Source organism: Callionymus lyra, chromosome 11 (genome assembly GCF_982586985.1).
Source record: "Callionymus lyra chromosome 11, fCalLyr1.hap1.1, whole genome shotgun sequence".
Classification (NCBI taxonomy): Eukaryota; Metazoa; Chordata; class Actinopteri; order Syngnathiformes; family Callionymidae; genus Callionymus; species Callionymus lyra.
Window position 1 is genome coordinate 16,576,034 of NC_141828.1, and position 19,518 is coordinate 16,595,551.

Consider the following 19,518-nt stretch of genomic DNA (forward strand, 5'->3'; position numbering starts at 1 on the left):
GAAGGGAGATAAGGGGCAGCATTACTCAGAATTGTTCTTCACTCTGCTTCTTTACTGTGACTTTAAATGCATATGGATATTGTGTATGTAAATGAAAATAGATTAGACTGAAATAAACTTGAACTCGCTGGAAGTAAAAAGTAAATTTCCCTGGGAAATAACTTTCATTTACTTCAGGCAGCACTTTTCCTCACTTTATCCCGTCTGTGTCTATTTTAATTACTTGTCTTCTCTATTATACAACTTTATTATAATACCGCATTCTCCACAAAGTCTCTCTCTGCGCCCCATTCCTTTTCTCTTTCTTTAAATGTCTCTCTTGCTCTATCTGCTTTAATTCCTTCACTCGCTCACAGTCTTCCCTCCACGCCCGCAGGAGCAGAATCTGTGGTAATGTACTAATCTGCGGCGCTTTAGTGCAGTTTTGCCAATCTGCTGTGTCAAGATACACAAATCGCACTCCAGGCAATTCCAGGATTTCTTCCTTCTCGATATGCCGCAAACACTTTTCACGTATCTACTGTATGAAGTAAACTCTGCCTTTGTAAACCTTCAAAGTTGTCAGGGAGAACAACAAGCCTTTTGGGATGTTAATGTTTGATGGTAAATGTGTTTGAGTCAAAACTTTAGTATTATTTTGAAGCAATAACTAAAGTAAATTTTGATTTAAAATACAGAAAAAAACTTCAATTTCATTAAAAGAAAAAAGGTATCCTGATAACAATAATCAAAACTCTATCATATTTACTTTTTAATTTAATAATATTTTAGTTTTAAACCAACAATAACTGGATTTAAATCCAATTGTTTTTTTTAATACTATACAATACTCGATTACTGGTACTTGAGTTGTTATTATTGGGTTGTTGGTACTACAACATGCATGTAAGGGATTCAATGAATCCATCCATGCCTTTTTGAGCTTCAGTTTTTTTGGTTTTTTTTTGGCTTTCTCCTTAAGAGTGACGTCAACGACTACAGTCTACCCAATCCTCAGTTCCATAAGAGAATATATGGAGTAACAATTCACTTGTTTTTTTTTGTTTTTATTTGAATTATTTACTTGTACAATAAGGTTTCGATTGACTCACAGTTTCGACATAATTAAGTGATTCATTTATGCTCAAATAAAGAGTAAACTGAAATATATATTCACATTTAAAGATGAATATTGTCTAAGAATATAATGTAATCATCAATAATAATCAAATAATCGTGATAAAAGTTTATCTAAAAAAATGTGTGGGCCTTGATAATGTATATAATGACAACTGCGTGTTCGGCTTCATCACTTTATATACTACTTGACAGCTTTACTTATTTCTTTTGACACAAATTACCAGCAATCTATGAATTGTTTAAGGGGGAAATCTGCAGTTCTGAACAAGTCGGTGGAGCTGAAAAGATTTCTCTGACACTTTGCCAGGATTCCGCTGAAGCTACAAAGGTAACATCTGCTGTTTATTCAACATACAACACGTAAAGTGTTTCCCGTCAGATGAAAAAGATGCTTTTGACAGGTTACGTTCCTACGAATCATGCAGATGTTGGTTAAACAAACACACTAGGATGTGTTGGCTTTGCCTCGTTGGGTGATCTTTGTTAAAGATGCGCTTTGTGTGCGGTGATGTATTGCTGTGGTTGACATGAGTATCTATTCATCATTTCAATGTATACAGTCGACGTATTACCTCCAACTGTCAGACTACCTATCGATGCAGGAGATTCACCAGCGCGAGACAAACTATTATGTATCCAACCGTTGCAATCATTCACAACTACCTATAAAAAAATGACATATCGAACATTGAGTGCTGTTTTTTCAAAATACAAGTGGGGCGATATTTATAAACGAGAATTATCTTGATTTAAATTGAAAAACATTGCTAACCATGTAATAATTAATATTTCTTTTATGTTTTTTGTTAGTGGTGACTACATAACTGTAACATACATAACTGGACGACCAGCCCGGAGAGTCTGAACTTGGACACTTAACTGTTTAACAGCAGTGGGTCAGATACAGTGTTTTCATATAAAGTACTAATACAACAAGATCCTTCACCTCTTGAAAATAAATTCCCACACAGAAATTGGCAAGCATGATAGAGAAAAGGTTCTCAAACAAATCCTTATAGATCAATTTTATCACTGCCTGAATAGAAATTGAAACATATCTTATAAGTAAACAGTAATAAAGAATTTGATGGGCCCCAATAACTACTAAAAAACTACTACCAAATAATAACTACTCCAGTTTTCCACTCTACCTCACTGTTTTGAACATAAACTGACCACACATCAATAATTGAAAAAAGCCCAGGAGCCATAATTAAAACGTAGTTTCAGTGAAAAGCTGAGTGAAAAGTTAAATTTAAGGCAAACATGAGTATATTCATAGGTTCCTTCTCCCTGCGAACTCATTGGCTCCTGTGTAAGTCAACTTGATATTTATTCTCATTTTCACATCCTCATTTATTGTATTAAGCAAGAATTTGGTGCATAAGTACATTTTAGTATTTCTGTAGCATTAGCTCAACCCTTATATATCTATAATATGTGGATTTTTAAGAGAAAACAAGCCTCAATATTTTACTCAATGCCTCAATAATGCAGATTTCTATTTAGTATGTGAAGTGCAATAATTCCCACTGTAGCATACAGGTCTAGATACTGCTCTTTTGATGGTATTATGAGGCCAAAGATCAAATACCCTAAGGTGTAGTGAAGCCGCCCGAGCAAGTAGAAAAATAAACAGACTGCTGCTTCATTATACATCAGACAAATTCACTTTAGAGGTGAAAAATAATAATATTTACATACATTTTCTTAGGCAAGGACTTAAGCAACTTGTTAGCCCAAGGTTTCAATTTCATAGATGGGTGGGATGATTGTTTCGCTCTATCAGTACTGGTCGTGTGGTCTTTCCTCTGACCAGCAGTGGGTATGTTAGTGTCACTGGTCTAATATTGTTCCCAAATCCTCAGGAATGGTAAAGTAAATCATCAAATAATGTCGGGGGCTTCACTGCACAATGGATTCAAAATTATATTGACTTAATTAATCATCCAATCACCAATAAGTTTGTAGTACACAGTAGATCAGCCAAAGCATCCATAGGAGTTTTGAAGTCTTTTTTGTTCAGTTATGTAGTAAATTCAATTGTATTACAACTAAAATGTCACATTTAGAAACCCTTTCAGTCGTTTCTTAACTGGATTTTCAAGATGCTTAAAATATGTAAATATTGCAAAAATCATATACAGAACTTCTTCTTGAAAACGTCCTTTACTTAACATTAAGACATAAAACCCCAAATAAATATCCTGTATGAAATACATGGTTCTAAAGTTAAGTTAAACCATCTTATTTATCATTTATTTATATCAAATGTGTGGAAACTTCCTTGCTTCAGATATTTGAGGTTGTGATATGACTTAAAGAAACAATGTCTTTGTACTAGTCAGATATTGTTAGTGTAAAGGGTGGTATAGGAAATTGCAAAATTGGGTATGTATAATGTTCTTTTACATATACTGTATGTTATACTGTGATTTAAAAAAATGCATATAATAAAATAAGAGGCATCATTGAACAACAAAATCAGCAAACATTTGGTTAATATGGATTTTTTGAACCAATCGGTTTTAAGCTTTTTCAAGATTTAAGAAATGCCCCATGTCCTTAAAAGTGTAGGATTTTTTAGATTTATATAAATACATTATACTCCAATTAACATTTGACATGTTTGAGAATTATTAAGAGGACCTGAAACCAAAGGCATCTGTTTACTCATGAAATGTTCCAGAGGATACATTTCCTCTCTCTAGAAAGAATCTTAGTTGGTCAGTCATCCTTTTCATTGTACATTTAATTTAAGTATTTTTTTCATATAATATCAGATGTTTTAGCATGTAATAGCAGGTAATAGCATGGTAGTTTTAAGAACGAGCCTTCGGGCCAGGAAAATGCACGAAATAACTCCAGTAAACTAAATTGCAAGTCATTTCAAACGAGGCAAAAAGGCAAACAACAAGTACTTGAAACTGTCACCAGACTTTAGCACGATGACAAACAACCTTCTAAATGGGCCTTTAAAGTCCCTTTAACGTATCTTTCACACAACTCTAAACACATCCAAGCCCCCAAAAATAGAAAAATAATGAGCTCTATCAATCCTTCACTGGTGCTTTACGATCAGAACTGACCTCTGTATCATCAAGCGACGTAAAAATACACTTTTTTTGATGCATCTACGAAGACAAAACAACTCTTCCACAACATTGTAGCAGTCAAGTTAAAAGGACTGAAGTGCAGGAGTTTCAACCATGCTTCAGTTTCCAGAGCTGTGAATCAGTGAAAGCTTCTCACTTACCTGAGAGCACACAAAACAACATGTAAGGATAATGACAGATTTAGGTGTTTATGTGTTGCAGGGTGAATTATTTTTGACGGTGTATGTCACAGGTGTCCTAGAGCCTTTTTGTGGAGCTATTATTGACTTACCTGTACAGATGACGAGCCACATGCACAACATATATTATCACAAAACAGTTTCGGGAAATGCATAGAAGCGCAAATGCACCTTTGAGAAGAGAGATGAAACACTGGGGGGTGTGTGTCGGGAAAGATTATGATGCAAAAGTTAAACAATTTTTTCGTTTTTATATCTATAAAATAAAACGTTTATTTCTTTACATTTTAGACTTTTATATTCTATATGAGAATTGCCACTTTATCAATACAATATTTTCACACTTCAAACATTTGTTTCTAATTTGTTTAAATGTTTTATTAGCGTAAAATTGAACTGTAAATTTAATAAAACACTGTAGCTTTGTCTGAGACTGCAAGGTTTAATAGTGTGTGATTAAATAATATATCATTTACCATTAGTATTGAAATCTGCAGACTGCAGACCCTTATCAAACAGATCTTTCACTTGAAACATCCTACATTTATTCATTTAATTTATTAGAATGTATTTATTTATTTTAAGTAGATATAGTGAAATCAAAATAATGATGCAAAAACATAATTAAGTAGAAACTTATTTGGTTGCTAGAGCGTGGGCTACAGGATTCAGATGATGATCGAGGAGAGCACAATCTTCCTATCCTATTATCAACAAAATCTTATTAAAATCCACTCATAACCTTCACAGAAATACAAGTGTTGAAAAAATAATAAGCTATTTTGCATAGGTAATATAGAAAGCATTGTGTAGAACATGAAGGTCGAAAGAAGATGAGGTATATTTGTCTCTACAAGAGAAACTGTATGGATTCATTGTATGATTTAGTCACAAAATGATTTGATATTCAAGTTCACCACACTTCTCAAAGCTAATAATGAGGTGCCACAGCGGAGCTGCTATTTAAAAAAAAAAAAGGGTATATATTTTACCTTGTATGCTCAGCAAGGACCTTAGAAGCCAAGATTCCCCTCTCTGCCCTAAGGAGGAGAGTGAAATGGTAAAGATCAGAAGTTCACTTACCCCACGGGAAGAAGAGGTGAGGATCACAGCCAGGATAGGAGGACCTTCACATTATTATCACTCCTTACACTATTCACACCATTTGAGAAACAGCTCGGTGGTGACAAAGCACGTGGTTTGTACTCTGTAGTTGCCATGCAAAGCATGTAAAGAAAGAGGTGCAGAGCCGGTCATGAAGTGAAAGTAGTACCTACCTGATGATGGGTTTTAATCATAAAAAAAAACATAACCCAAGATTGGCAGATGTTGTGTTAGATGAAGAGCAAGAAACACCACCTACAATGCGTGCGGTTAGAGTTTAAAAAGGAAAGTTTAGTACCTTTACTTTTACCTATAACGATTGATGAGATGGCCCATGAAGAAAGTCCAGACAAAAAGGGGGATAAAAGGAGAGGAGTGTCAAGGTAAGGTTGGGAGGAAAGTATGACAAAAAGACAGGAATTTTTCCAGTTAATTCTAAAGAGGGGATGAAGGAGGATACAGCTGAGGTCGATGGAGAAAGAGGAGTAGCATGTGCAGCCGTGTTTATCTGCGTGGCGACTTGAAATATATTTTTCACTCCAGCATGCTTCCCATCCGCTAAATAATCACGTTTGATCAAATGCTTACACAGGAAATGAGTGCTGAAGAAACAGATGTCATTAAAAAAGAACATAAAAACAAGTCACACCCAGCCAAGCAGAGTTGGAAATCAAAGAAAAAGAAAAAGGGGTCATGTGAAAAAAAAAAAAAAGAAAAAAAGGAAAATCAAGTAGGTCGGATGAAAACAAGCGAAATGACAGCACATATAGCATCGAGCTGGAGCGAACACGTTCATGTGTGAGCACGATGGGATCAGAGGGATGTGAGGAGGTTAAGGAACACAGGTCATACCTTGGTCGCCCATCATCAAGTGTGCCGGACCTTAAAAGGAGAACAAGAGCACAGTCAGAAGAGAACAAGGGATCATGGGAAGCAGTCGCGACACAGACCCACAGGCATCTCGGCGGGAGGAGATGTCTGTGTTCGAGGGGGGGAAGTTTTGGGACGGGAAAAGTAAAGGTAAGGGTTGAACGAACGGGGTAATCAAGATGGGCATTCAGTCAACCGGAAAACAGGTTGCAATGCACCATCAGGCACTTACTTGACATCTCATAGGAATCTAAATTAAAGTTGCAGGTTTCAATCTCAGAGCGCTTCTGCCTCAACGTGTTTTGGATTTCACCGCCACAAGTCAGTCAAACCGCTACTCACTGATTTCCATTTGTTCAAGGGTAACTGCTTAACCCCTTGAGTTACCTCTGGGTCAAGGTGACCCGAAGGCCCCGGAAAGAAATGTGTTTGTGGTATCCCTTGTTTTGCCTCTGGGTCAAGATGGACCAAATCCACCTCTGCTTATGTATTTATGGGAAGACAGGGAGATCATTCACCTTGACCCTGAGATAACACAAGGGTTAATATTTTGACATGAATAATGTTTTTTTAAGCAGGCGTTTGACATCAGTAACAATCTTTATTATGGGACCAACATTTACCTTTAGTGTGAATGGTCTTTTTCATGATTAGTAAACATGACATCATTAGGTACAGTTGTTTTTCCTGGACTATTTATTTGTTGTAATATTTCCTGTATCTACTAGTGATGGTCTGATGATGCTTCATGAAGCAGTGCCATTATTTTCAGCGTCCTCTAGATGGTGGTCTCAAACATCACATCATTTTCAAACTGATGGCACCACCTACCGACCTCTGAACGACATGACACTGCTTCATGAAGCTTCATCAGACCATCGCTAGTATATAATTCTTAGATAATTGTATAGCCTGTTCATTCCTATTTTAAATGTATGAAACATGCATATGTGGAGCCAAGTAGCTTGGTTGCGGCCATTACAAATTTGGGCAAATTTCCTCTGTCCGTTCATGACAGCCTATTCTGCCATGGCCTGGTCACCAGACAGCTGTCGGCCATAGCAAACATCTGCAGAAGATAAGCATAAGACACCATTGTGTCCACAGGGTAAGGATATGGTCGTCAGCGTGTAACACTTCGAGGCTGTTGTCATTTAACTTGGCCTTTATTTTGGAGATGATGCTATGGCTGACTCCAAACAACGCCTTAACTTAAAGTTTCCCGATCGGGTGCACAGGTTTGTCAAAGGTGACATGCTGATTGGTAAAGACACTGTTGCACAACATATGTTCATGTCAGGTGCCTGATTGGCAGAACCCTGAGGTTCTAGAAGCCAAAAAAAAAATTACTAGCAACAGCAGAATAAGCCATTTTACGAGGGACCGTGAAGGATCTCATTCATCCAGGTCATAGTTATCGAAAAGGTTCAAAAACAAGTCAACTGAACTATATACAGTTTCTAGGAAAACGTTTTGTTCCTCATCCGAGGAACTTCTTCTTTTACCAACCTCACCAGGCCAATCACACTATAGGTTTCATCCCATGCATTGTTCCACAGCCCTCCCTATTGTTCTCGGCTCCTCACACTAGCAGGATGTATATATCCTGGCTTCTAACCCTAGTTCATTTGGAACTGAAGCAGTTCTTGGATGAGGAACGAAACGTCGTCATATAACTCTACACCATCCAGTTGACTCGCTTTTGAACATCTTAGATAAGATTTGTCACATTTTTCATGGCTGCTACCTAGATAGTTGGCTCTACTGCCCACCCCAAAAATACTTATTTAAGTGTGGCACAATTAAAAAGGGGAATAAACAGGCTTTCCAAATGTATTCCCAAGATGCATTGTTAAAACAAAGAAATTGTCTACCAAACAAATATTTACTTACTTTTTCTGTTATGTTTAGATGAATATACCCCACAGAATAGGGGGTACGGTCTAGACTTTTTCCCTGGATTGAGCTCACCTCTTTGTAGAGATGCTAATGTAGAAGAGGTGCTCAGATTTACATATCAAACACGATTTAAAAGTAAAATAAATAGTTTGCATCCTCAAATTTGAATTCCCCTTTTTTTTTTAGGATTGCCTTTATTTAACCAATTCAATTGTGTTTTCATCACTTACCACCGACAAACGATATTAGTCAAATGTGCGCCACATGAAGTAAACAATCTCGCATGGAAATCATCTGTTCAAATACCCACCTTCTTTATCATTCTCTTCTGGAAGCACGCCAGGCAAGGGAGAGAGAGAGGAAGACATTCATTAAGCTGCATGCAAACCAGTACTAGCCGTTGCATGTTGTCGCCATGCAAGGCATTGAACATGACATGCAAGTGACCTAAAGAAACCACCGCAGAGGAGGAAAAACCTGGTCAGGTTTGGGCTTGAGCTAATCTTTCATTTATGATTACATTAGAGTGACCTGTTAAATAAATGTCCATGTTGTTGTTGGCCAAATTAAGACCCATTTATTTCATTTTTTTTCATGTCAAAACATATGTTTCACTCAGAGCATCTGCTGTGGTTACATTAAAAGTGCTGTCGTTGTGTAACTGCTGTCGAACAAGGATGCGCAGATTTTATTTACAGGACGGTCGCTCAGGTGTAGATGCAAGTGAGTCTTGTGATTTATTTCACTACTAAAGTGAATATTACAGGTTGGTTTTGACGTGGGAACTGTCATGCTCCAAGTGGTAAAGTCGTTGGTTAGATAGAACTGATGCGTAATATATCATGCAATAAAAAAAACCCCACTAAATCCTAAAACTTTATTAAAAAAAAAAAAAACCCTATGAAAACGCATTACCCAGCAGTTTACCTCTATGATCATTAATTTTTTTAGTCAGGTTTTATTACTGCATGCAGGGACTTGGTGCCATTTGAATGAATTGTTTTGTATTATTCTGACAAAAACAAACTCCTACCTTTCATAAAATGTTCCTTCCCTCATTTTCAAGGACTTTTTTTGTCATAAAATAAAAAGAAAAACTTACCATACCCACAGATTTCTATCAGTTCCCATATAAACACTATTAAACAATTATTATTGGTTATTTAAAATTAAAAATATAGAACAGAGATGTTAAACCGAATCACAGGGGGGACAAATGTCTTTAACTATTTATATTGTGAACTGACATTGCATGACAGACTTTTATCTCCTTTTCACAAAAACACAAAATCCACATTTGACTTGAATGTATTTATTCTGCATTTCTACAACATGTTAAATTATTATTTTTTATTGATGTTTTGTTTTAGCATCAATGACCCTGACATTATATTGAATAATACTTTAAAGGGTCCAGGGTCCACATAAAACTAGGATCTGGTCTGGATTTGGCCTCTAGGCTTAGAGACTTCTTTGACTTTTATAATAATTATTCCCGACGCAAATGACAACGAAGTGACACGTTTCAATGGGAAAGGTTCCTTTTCTTTTCTGCCCTTTTGACTAAATAAAGAATGAAATACCTTTTTAAATTTTAAGTTTAAAAAGAATCAAGTTACATAACTCAACTTTGAATACACAATGAATGGAAAATTATTTCAGGTAGACTTTTTGAAAGTGAAATGATAATGTATATCCGTCTGGAAAAAAAGAAATCAGATTATTTAAGTAAAATGTTACCGTAGCGCATGCTTGTCTAGTTAAATTATATAGGCCCTTTAATATTTTGGATTTTATATATATTGACTTTGTTTGTGTGCCTGCAATATTTAGTTTTTAAAAGGTACATAATTGATCGAACCACTTAACATCCGTTTTGTCAGTAAATCACTATTCATAGTTATCACTTTAACTATTCAAGATGCAGGTGAGTTGAATCATGGAGAAAATGGGTGAAAAAAAAGGTTGTCTCTGAATCACTAAACGTTATTGACTTCATAACGGAATCATTGGAAAGAAAAATGAAGCAACACATGGGAATTTAAAATGATAAAATAGACCCTTAATACTATGCAGTCATCTTAATATTTAACTTATTTCTGTTTAGAGCATGTTTATCTTAACATCACTTTAATCGGTTTATTTTAAACTACTTTATTCATTTACCTTTTTCAAGTGTGAAAATACCACACTGAAACATCAATACTCCTGGCATCATTTAATGTTGACAAAAACGAAGGTATTTTATCAGGTGAATCATATAAATTGGAATAAAACTAGCTTCCGAACCGTTAAATGTATGTCTTTTTCTCATTCCTCTTTATTTTTTAGAGAGCACAGATGCCCAAGACAACGTTCCCAAAACAGCAGCGAGAGACCATTTAAACCAAGCAGCCAGTCACTCACGAAAAAACAATTCTTTTTACAAATGCACCCAGCTGGTCACGATCTAATCCTAGACACACAAATCCATTTAATCCCCGCGACAAAGTGATCCCGCGCTATTGTGTTTGTAATACTACACAGAAATGCTCCAAACTCTGCTCCGATGATCTGAAAAATGCTCACATATTTAAAAGGCGATTGCTCCGAGAGCACGATTAAGAGAGAAGTAATAGACGGTCGTGCTCGTGGACACGACTCCCCTCCGAGTCTTGGCTCGGAGTTTTGACAGCTGATTCACTCTGAAGTGACAGTGCCATGCCAAACCACCATCAGTCACTCCACCGTACACACCATGTTTCCCCATCAACCCCGGCTCGAAGAAGTGTCATTAGGGCGTCCATGCCTGTGTCGGAGCGCTGTCTGCTGAGAAGACACGGGGAAGAGCCGAGAGGTTTATGACCGACATTACTTTTCCCTTTACTGACCGTGTGTCGAATACACTACACACAGTCTGTGGCGATAGACGGAAGTCGTTTTTCGTTTTATCTCCCGAGTGCTCGTCTGCTTACCTGTCGCTGCGTTTTTTAGTGTCATTTAAATCACCTTCATTGTACTTCCTGTACACCTTTATTGGCTTCCTGACGCCGACATGTTTTCAGCTCATCACTCGAAACTCTGAATGAAGTATGTCAATTGTTGGAGTAAAGACTATTTGTACGGAAAATAATCTAGATAACTATCCGTCAAATATTATAATATCTATTTTTCTTCTCTTTTTTTTTTTACAAATTGTAACTTGTCACAGAAATTAAAGTAACTATTTTATTTGGTTATTTTTAAATATTATGTCGTTGAACAGAAAACATCAAATTTCCCAATATAGAAAAACTATTGAAAATATATATTTTTCTTCCGTTTGTGTCGTTTTTTTTTGTGTGTTTAACCTGTAAATAAAAATGTAAAATACTACATCATAGCATTATTAGTTGTGACAGAAATATAGAGTTAATATTCAGCTCACTAATAATAAATATGTCGTTTTTAAACAGAAAACATTAGATTAGATAGTATTTGTCATTGCCACTTTTTTTTCCGAAAATACAACGAAATTGGAGGTGCAGTCGACTCGCATGAAGTATACAACATTTAAGAACTATAAATATTTTAAAAATATATACATATAAAGTATAAAAGAAAGAAACATTCATAAAAATTCTCTACACAAGAAAAATGAATTGCACAGTGGATTAAGGTCCTTGATTGCCTTCGGGTAAAAACTGTTTTTAGACGGTTTGTCCTGGTTTTCATTGATCTGTATCTCTTTCCTGAAAACATGCATATTTCCCAAAAGAAAGCATAAATTGCCAAATCAGATTTACATGGATATAATAAAATGACATTAGCATTTATGTTATGGTTTCGAAACATAAGTTTCAAGCCGTTAATAATTGTAAAAGAGAGACTGTAAATACATAAATACATTCATCAATTGACAGTATATGGTTTCTTGTTTGTTTTAATTAAATAATTATTCCTTCAGGTTACAAATGACTTCTGTTTGTAGCTTAAATAAAAGATTGTTGACATTCTGCTGCTTTTCCTCACAAACCTGTTTAGTGATTAAAGGCTAGAAACCTTTTAAAAGATGTTTAGTGAGTCTTTGGTTGATGATTGAAACATAATGCAGTAAATTCTGACGCGCCTCTTTAATTTTTTTTTGAATCCAGGAGTCATTTGGAATAGATGCACATAAAATTAAGTGTCAGCGGTTTTAATACGTACAAGTTAATTATGTTAATTAATTTATGCAAATTGCTTTTTTGATTTATTTTTCGCAGAAAACTGTCAAATCCTTCCCGAATCATTGTATTAAATTCAATGTGTCATGTTTTCTTGTATGGTGCCACTTATGCTTAATTTTTAAACAATACGTTTAATTTATTTGTCAAACAATGGCAAAAACATAATTATAAATACAACTTTTTTTTATTTTCAAATTAAACAATGATACAAGTGTGTCAGAGAAAAAAGGGAGGAACGATTTTCGGCAGTGCGGTGAAGGAGAACGCACCAGTCCCACAACAAAAGGTCACGGATTGAGATCGATTTGTTGTTGGATTACAATTTGAGGAAAATAAAGAGTAATGAGCAAAAGCGAGGGCTCATCTCTCATAGCGGAGCTGCCTTTCCAGAGGACTCTGTTACTGCGTTAAACTGCTTCACCATCTTCCTCATCATCCTCCTGCAGCCACAGTCACACCGACACAGAGCTGACTAGACTAGACTGATCAGAAAGCGATTCACGTTTTAAAATCACATGGATGAAAACACTTAAAGAGCGGCTACGAATACATACTTCATATGCAACCTTGTTATTTGTTTATAGTCCTTATAGCACGATTTACCACGTGGCTGATGTCGAGCTGATTATAGACCAAGATTATCCACACACAGCAGTTTCTTTTATTAAGCTTTTTGTTCTATATACGTTCACGCTGTCATGCAAGCGTGGATTAAATAAACAGCATAACGCGAAAGAACAGAAACATTACAGCCATATAGAAGATTAAAAACAAACACCTTAATGTTAAAAGCTTTCAAAGAAATTGTTTTTAAGCTGGTTATATTTAACCATGAAGGTAAAAAAATGCATATATTTCTTGTTTGGGGCCAAAGATATAAAAATAAGTAACATATATACAGTAATAGCATATATTAGATGAGCCCATCTCCTCCTCTTGGTCATCATGAGCAATCACCAGAGTTTCAGTTTTGTCCACATTTAGCTGTAAAGTGTTTTCACTCAGCCATTGTTTGATTAGGTCAGTCTGTCAAACTGAGCCTGAGAAACCTGGGTGTTGTATTTGATAAAGACATGTCTCTTGTTCAACACTGCAGAAAACTGACCAGAAACTGTTTCCTTCAACTGAGAAAAATCTCTAAACTTAGGAAAATGTTGTCACAACATGATCTGGAGCTTGTAATCCATGCGTTTGTTTCTTCTCGTCTGGACTATTGTAACAGTTTGTTTTCATGTCTTAACAAGAAGGAGCTGTCTCGTCTGCAGTTGATTCAGAACTCTGCAGCCAGAATTCTGACCCGCTCAAGTAGAAGAACTCACATTTCTCCGATCCTTAAAACTCTTCACTGGCTTCCAGTTTCTTTCAGGATCAACTTTAAAATTCTGGTTCTTACTTTCAGATCTATTCATGGTCAGGCTCCTCCTTACATCACTGATCTGATCCAGCCTTACACCCCAGCTCGGGCTCTGAGGTCTGTGGATCAGAATCTACTTATGGTTCCACGCACACGGCTCAGGACCAGGGGAGAGAAATCTTTTCAGGCTGTTGCTCCTAAGCTTTGGAACAATCTTCCTCTCTCTTTGCGCTTGATGGATCTACTGACTCCTTTAAGAAACATCTTAAGACGTTTCTATTTGTTCAGGCTTTTCCTTGAATTTCTCGAACTCCTGTGTTGTTCTCAGTATTATCTTGATCTTTGAAGTATGTACTGTTTTGAGTATTGTTTTGATTGTTAAAGCGCTTTGTGACCCTGGTCTCGAAAAGCGCTATATAAATAAATATTACTTACTTGCTTACTTATATTGTTGCAAGGAGGAATTAAAATATCCATCTTATACACGGACAAGATAGATGTTGTTTTTATAGGCTTGAGCTTGTACAACAAAAATACAAGTCATTACAATGTTGAAGATACGCTTCAATCTTATAACAATTTAGATTATTATTAGATTATTTATTTATTTAAAAACTAAATTATCGTAATTATTTTCACGACTAAATTTGTATGCATATGACTACCGTATAAATATCACAAAAAGCTAAATAATAACTTTAATTAAAAGGTGTATTTTCATAAATGGATTTTCCTTTTTAAAGATAGAAAGTGGAACCTTAATACGAACCTAGACATTCTTGAACATCTTGAAAGTGGAAGGACTCATGAGGACAATGAGTGGAGATTATATAGTAGCTATAATAACCTTAATCCTGGGATTCACTTTATCAGAGTCCAGATGTAGAGTGAATTTTTTTTTTTTCAAAGACTTAAGTAGAATAAGATATTAAGGGACACGCATGTAAAAAAAAGATGTTATTTTTTTTGAGTTGAGTTGAGTATAGAATCTGAAAATAAGCTTTCATGAATCTCAAATATACCTTAACATGCGTCCACCTATTTCTAGACTCGTCAGAAGCTGAATTTATTTCAATTCAATTATTTATATTTATATTAATTTTAGGTTAGAGATGTACTTGATACTCATAATTAACAAACAGCTCTTAGGACTGTTTGCTGCCAGTCATATTTTTTTTTAAAGAGCTGAGCCAAAAGGGAAAGCTATCGATTGATCTACATTCCTGTTCTTACCATGGACTATAGCCATGAATTGGAGCACAGTCATCCAGTCATTTGTGTCTTAAATAATAACTGAAAGCCTAACTGACACTTTCGACAAATAAATGATTTTTGGCCTCACAAACAAATATATTCTCATGATGATAAAACAAACAAACAAAAGATGAATAATGTTACACACATTTTTTGTTTATACCTGTTTATATGTCCATGTCAGGAACATATTGTCAATATAAAGAACTTTAACATATAAAAATTACCTTAAAGTTAAGATTTATTTAGACAAAGATAAGTCTCTTTCAAATCAAGATACAGTTGAAAAGACCACGATCAGTTAACTAGAGAAAACTAAATAGATTGTCAACGTTCATGAGAAAGTGACAGCACACATGGATCTCATACGACACTATCTAGCAGCTTAACATCACAGTGAGCCACAAACTATCTGGTTCACAACAAGCTTCAGTTGTAGAGACTCTATGGATGTGTTTATTTGCTCTCAAGAAATCAAAGATTTGGTGTCAAATCATTTTTACAAACATCCATTGACAGCCTGTAACAGTTGTCTTTAAATAAGGGGATAAAAATCCTGCAGGGAAATCCCTCTAATCTTTTGATCCCAATATCTGTCTTTAGACTCTGAGACAGACAAAAGCAGATTAATACTACGCTGCTGAGTGGAGCTGCTGCAAGCTTCTGGTAAGAGTGACACTATTGGCGAGCGCGCCAGATCACATGGTCGGCGCTCGTACGTCAAGGGACTGTGATGGAATTTTATGAAATAATCTTCCAATAGCTAGCTACTCCTTCATTTGCTACTAAATGAGTGTCGTCAATTGCTTAAACTAAAGTAAATATGCAGAGGTTCCTTCAGAAAGAAGACTGAAGCTAAAGAAAGGCTGCAGAAAAGGATGGATAATTTGAATACGTTAACTCAATCTGTTGTTTTTCACCGTCTGACCAGTTTCAGAAATTAACAGAATATTTCAATAGTCTGAAAATTGAAGTCATCTTGTGCAAAAAGCCCAAAATGAAAATAATGGTGTCAGAACTGTAGACACCACTCTCTTTGAAACTTTCTTAAACCAATGTCAGAACTCCAACATTTGAAACATGTCAGTGAGTAAGGAGAGTTGAAGTCTTCCTCTCCAAGATGCAGTTAGTCCCTCATCATGATGATGTTTTGTAGTTATTACTTCATAAAGTTCTCCCAAGGCTGAAATCACAGCAAACAAGAGGTTGAGTCCATTATGACGTAAAGATGTTCTCCACTCCTCCTAATCACGCCCGCTTTGTTTATACAAAGAGTCCCTTGGAGGTGGAGACTTCCTGGATTTATGACACGTGATGACAAAACTTAACCAATCACATCAAAGTGGGTGTAGTTATAGTAAACAAGATTGCATCTTCAGAAAATTGTTTTCAGTGGGCGGGGCTTAAGCACATTTTCTAATGTCAATTTTTCAATGAAAAGAGAGTTTTGTAAGAACACACACATACTGATTTGTACAATACAGGTCCAAGATCTATTTAGGACATACTTAAATCAACACATTAGTTGCCATACAATGTTATTGTATCACAATAGTTTGTTTTCATCAAGAACATTTAGTTAATTTTAAGGTAGTATAAATAACGTTTAAGATGTTTGACACCTGTGTTTAATTGCAAAAGAACATGTGTGCCATATCTGGTCCACTAAGTCACTCTATGGTTTGCTTAAAATCAAAGAAGATCAGTAATCATATTGATATCATGACCTATAAAGATATGTGTTTAAGAGAAGATAGGAAAAGAGACAATTTGTGTCGACATTTATACAGATACATCAACTTCCAGTATAACTGACTTTCTTACTTACTTACAAACACGTCCATCAAGGATAAAAAGTATATAATATTTAGATATTCAAGATGGATGGATCCTCTCAAGAACTTAACACGATATCCGAGACAGACTTCCTGTTACAGATAATGTTTATTTGATTTTACCCGTTAAAACCGGTAAAACATTTTTGTCCGACATGAGTTCCACTCCCCTGATCTAGACTTTTCATTTGTCAAATAACATATCCAACTTTTATGTAAATTAAATATTTGTCTTTCCCTCTTGTAAAAAACTTCTAAAAAATTAAAATAAACCATAAACATCGTCGTGACTTATGACCATGAGAGAAACGGGTCTGTCCTGTCAGATAAACATTTTTAATATTTCAATGTCACAGCTTTTGAATTCATTAAGTTCTCCTTAGGTCTAAATCTAAATAGTTTATTAAGCAGTAGAGGAAATTAAAAGAAGATAAGACTTTAATTTAACATCACTAATAGTGTGTAGGGATGTGACAGGATGATAAGTGTATTCTTATATACTACATGAACCTAAATGTTGTGACATCTGAAACTAATTGACTACTCTAGTGCGTCCGGCATGATGAACAGAAATCCTTAGTGAGAGTGCTTCAATTTCTACTCTTGTCCGAAATGAGGGTCAATCTTGGATGCTTGGACCTTCATTGTGAGGCTTGAACCACTGCCAGAAGACTTATTTATGAATCAATCATTACCTCTTTCGACTACTTCGATATTACCCCGTCTTGGATTTAATTTGGCACATTTTGAGAGAGAAACTACCGTCTAAACATATACCGTATTCAATTTCTAAGCTAAAAAGAGTTGAGTTTCATGTAAAAAATGTACATGTGTCTTAATTGTATTGAGCATATCTTGTGAATGGCAGTCAAGAAGCTTTTTATCAAGCGGTTTATTGACTCAAAACCTATGGATAGCGCTTCATCATCAGTATATAGTCATCATGTCGAGGAAATGTAAGTAAGACAGAGGGTACTGTTCTAATTTTTCAGCCTAGCAGGCACATGGTGTACGACTGGACTGATGATAATATGTCAACGACTGTGAGGAAGTGCCTCTTAATCCAGACTTCAATTTGCATTATCTTTTCTTTTTTTTTCTCCCCCACTCCTCCTTCTGAGTCATTTTGTCATTATAGCAGGTGAAGAGTCGAGCTCCTCGCCAACGACGTGGAACACTTCTATTATAATCAGATAATTGCAAATAAGACTGTCTTTAATATTCTGCTTTCATACATTCAACATCATAACTGCAGGTTAAGTGTTTCACGCACACTTGACTTGAGAAAACTCTTGTTTTGAATTGCTTGGAGTAATAATTACATCTTCAGAGATTACCCATGAATACATCTTTTAGTCAAACCATTGCCATGAAATGAAGACATTTTTGCTGAATTGTTAGGCTAGTTTTGAAGGGATTTTGAGTAAAATATTTAGTTTAATAAAACCTCACAAATATTAAATTGATTTCTAGAGTCCATATCAGTCTGTCCATGGGTCCATCTGGCCCTTGGACAATATTTATGTGGCCCTCATAAGGGCAAAGTAAAATATGGAGCTGATCATGTAGAAACTGACTGATGTAAAAAAATGTTTGGTACTAATTAGAGCTTAAATACCTTTTGATGTTTTGAGGTCTACATTTTCATTTGTTTTATTTGTGTTTGTATCTTAATCTATAATTTAAACTTCATTCTTATTTATTCCTATTCTGATTTTTATTCTGGTGGATGTTAGGTTGAATTTTAAAACAGCCGTTTGTCACAACATTCTTATTAAACGGCTTCTTCGTCACTTGTATTTCTTAGCTGTACATATGTATATATGCACTTATGCATTTATACTTTTAATATCTCTGTACTCGACAACATTGTCTGAGCCAAATACAAATGGATTTCGTTCTGTATACACCTTGTGAATACTTGAATACTAATGACAATAAAGGATGTCCAAGTCTAAAAACTAGTGCTAAGGTCTCACGAAACAGCTGATGAGGTACCGTGATGCAGTTTCTTGATTTAAAAAGGCCACTAGATGGCACTCTCTGCTTTATTATATAGTTGGCTCTGACCTACTAATTCAACCTGGAATCATTTTCAAACTGACAGCGGCATCTAGTGGCCTTTCAAATTAAAGACACTGTATCATGAAACCTCATGTTTCACAAGGCCTCATCAATCCATTAATACTGAAAATGCATTTTTTTTTTAATTTATCTAATCTAATTATAAGTTATTTCTGATTTATAAATGTTTTTATACTTTGTCCTTATAAGATAATTTCAATGCCATTTCTCTTTGTCCAGTCTTTCTTTTGGTTGACTACCCTCTAGGTTGACTTCCCAACACAATGGTCCACACTTTTATGGCTGCAGCTACAAGTGGGCCAAAGATATCTCCACAGAGAACTGAGAGAAAGACTCAAACCTTTAACTTCAATTCAGACAGGAAGACACTGGACTCACAGAAAAATACCTTAAATGGAAGGGATTCATGGTTGGAATTTGTGGCACTCAACCCTATACTGAACATGTACTTTACCAAGTTATGAAGTAGCAACTAGCGCTCTCTATAACAAGTTCTATATGACGCCTTACATGTAA

General features: G+C 35.5%; 1 protein-coding gene across 13 annotated transcripts in view; it reads right to left on the reverse strand.

The window, feature by feature from the left end:
- Positions 1 to 19,518, reverse strand: part of LOC148069397 (neurexin-1a-like) — a 250,064-nt gene that overhangs the window by 222,766 nt on the left and 7,780 nt on the right. For 8 of the 13 annotated variants that reach the window (XM_087802394.1, XM_087802397.1, XM_087802396.1 and 5 more), the window contains exons 2-4: positions 8,598 to 8,615; positions 6,371 to 6,400; positions 5,407 to 5,454 (exon numbers count right to left, since the gene is read on the reverse strand). In XM_087802394.1, coding sequence (XP_087658520.1) covers positions 5,407 to 5,454; positions 6,371 to 6,400; positions 8,598 to 8,615 — 96 coding nt within the window. The remainder of the gene's footprint in view (positions 1 to 5,406; positions 5,455 to 6,370; positions 6,401 to 8,597; positions 8,616 to 19,518) is intronic. The other 5 variants (XM_087802401.1, XM_087802398.1, XM_087802402.1 and 2 more) reach the window with 3 other exon arrangements.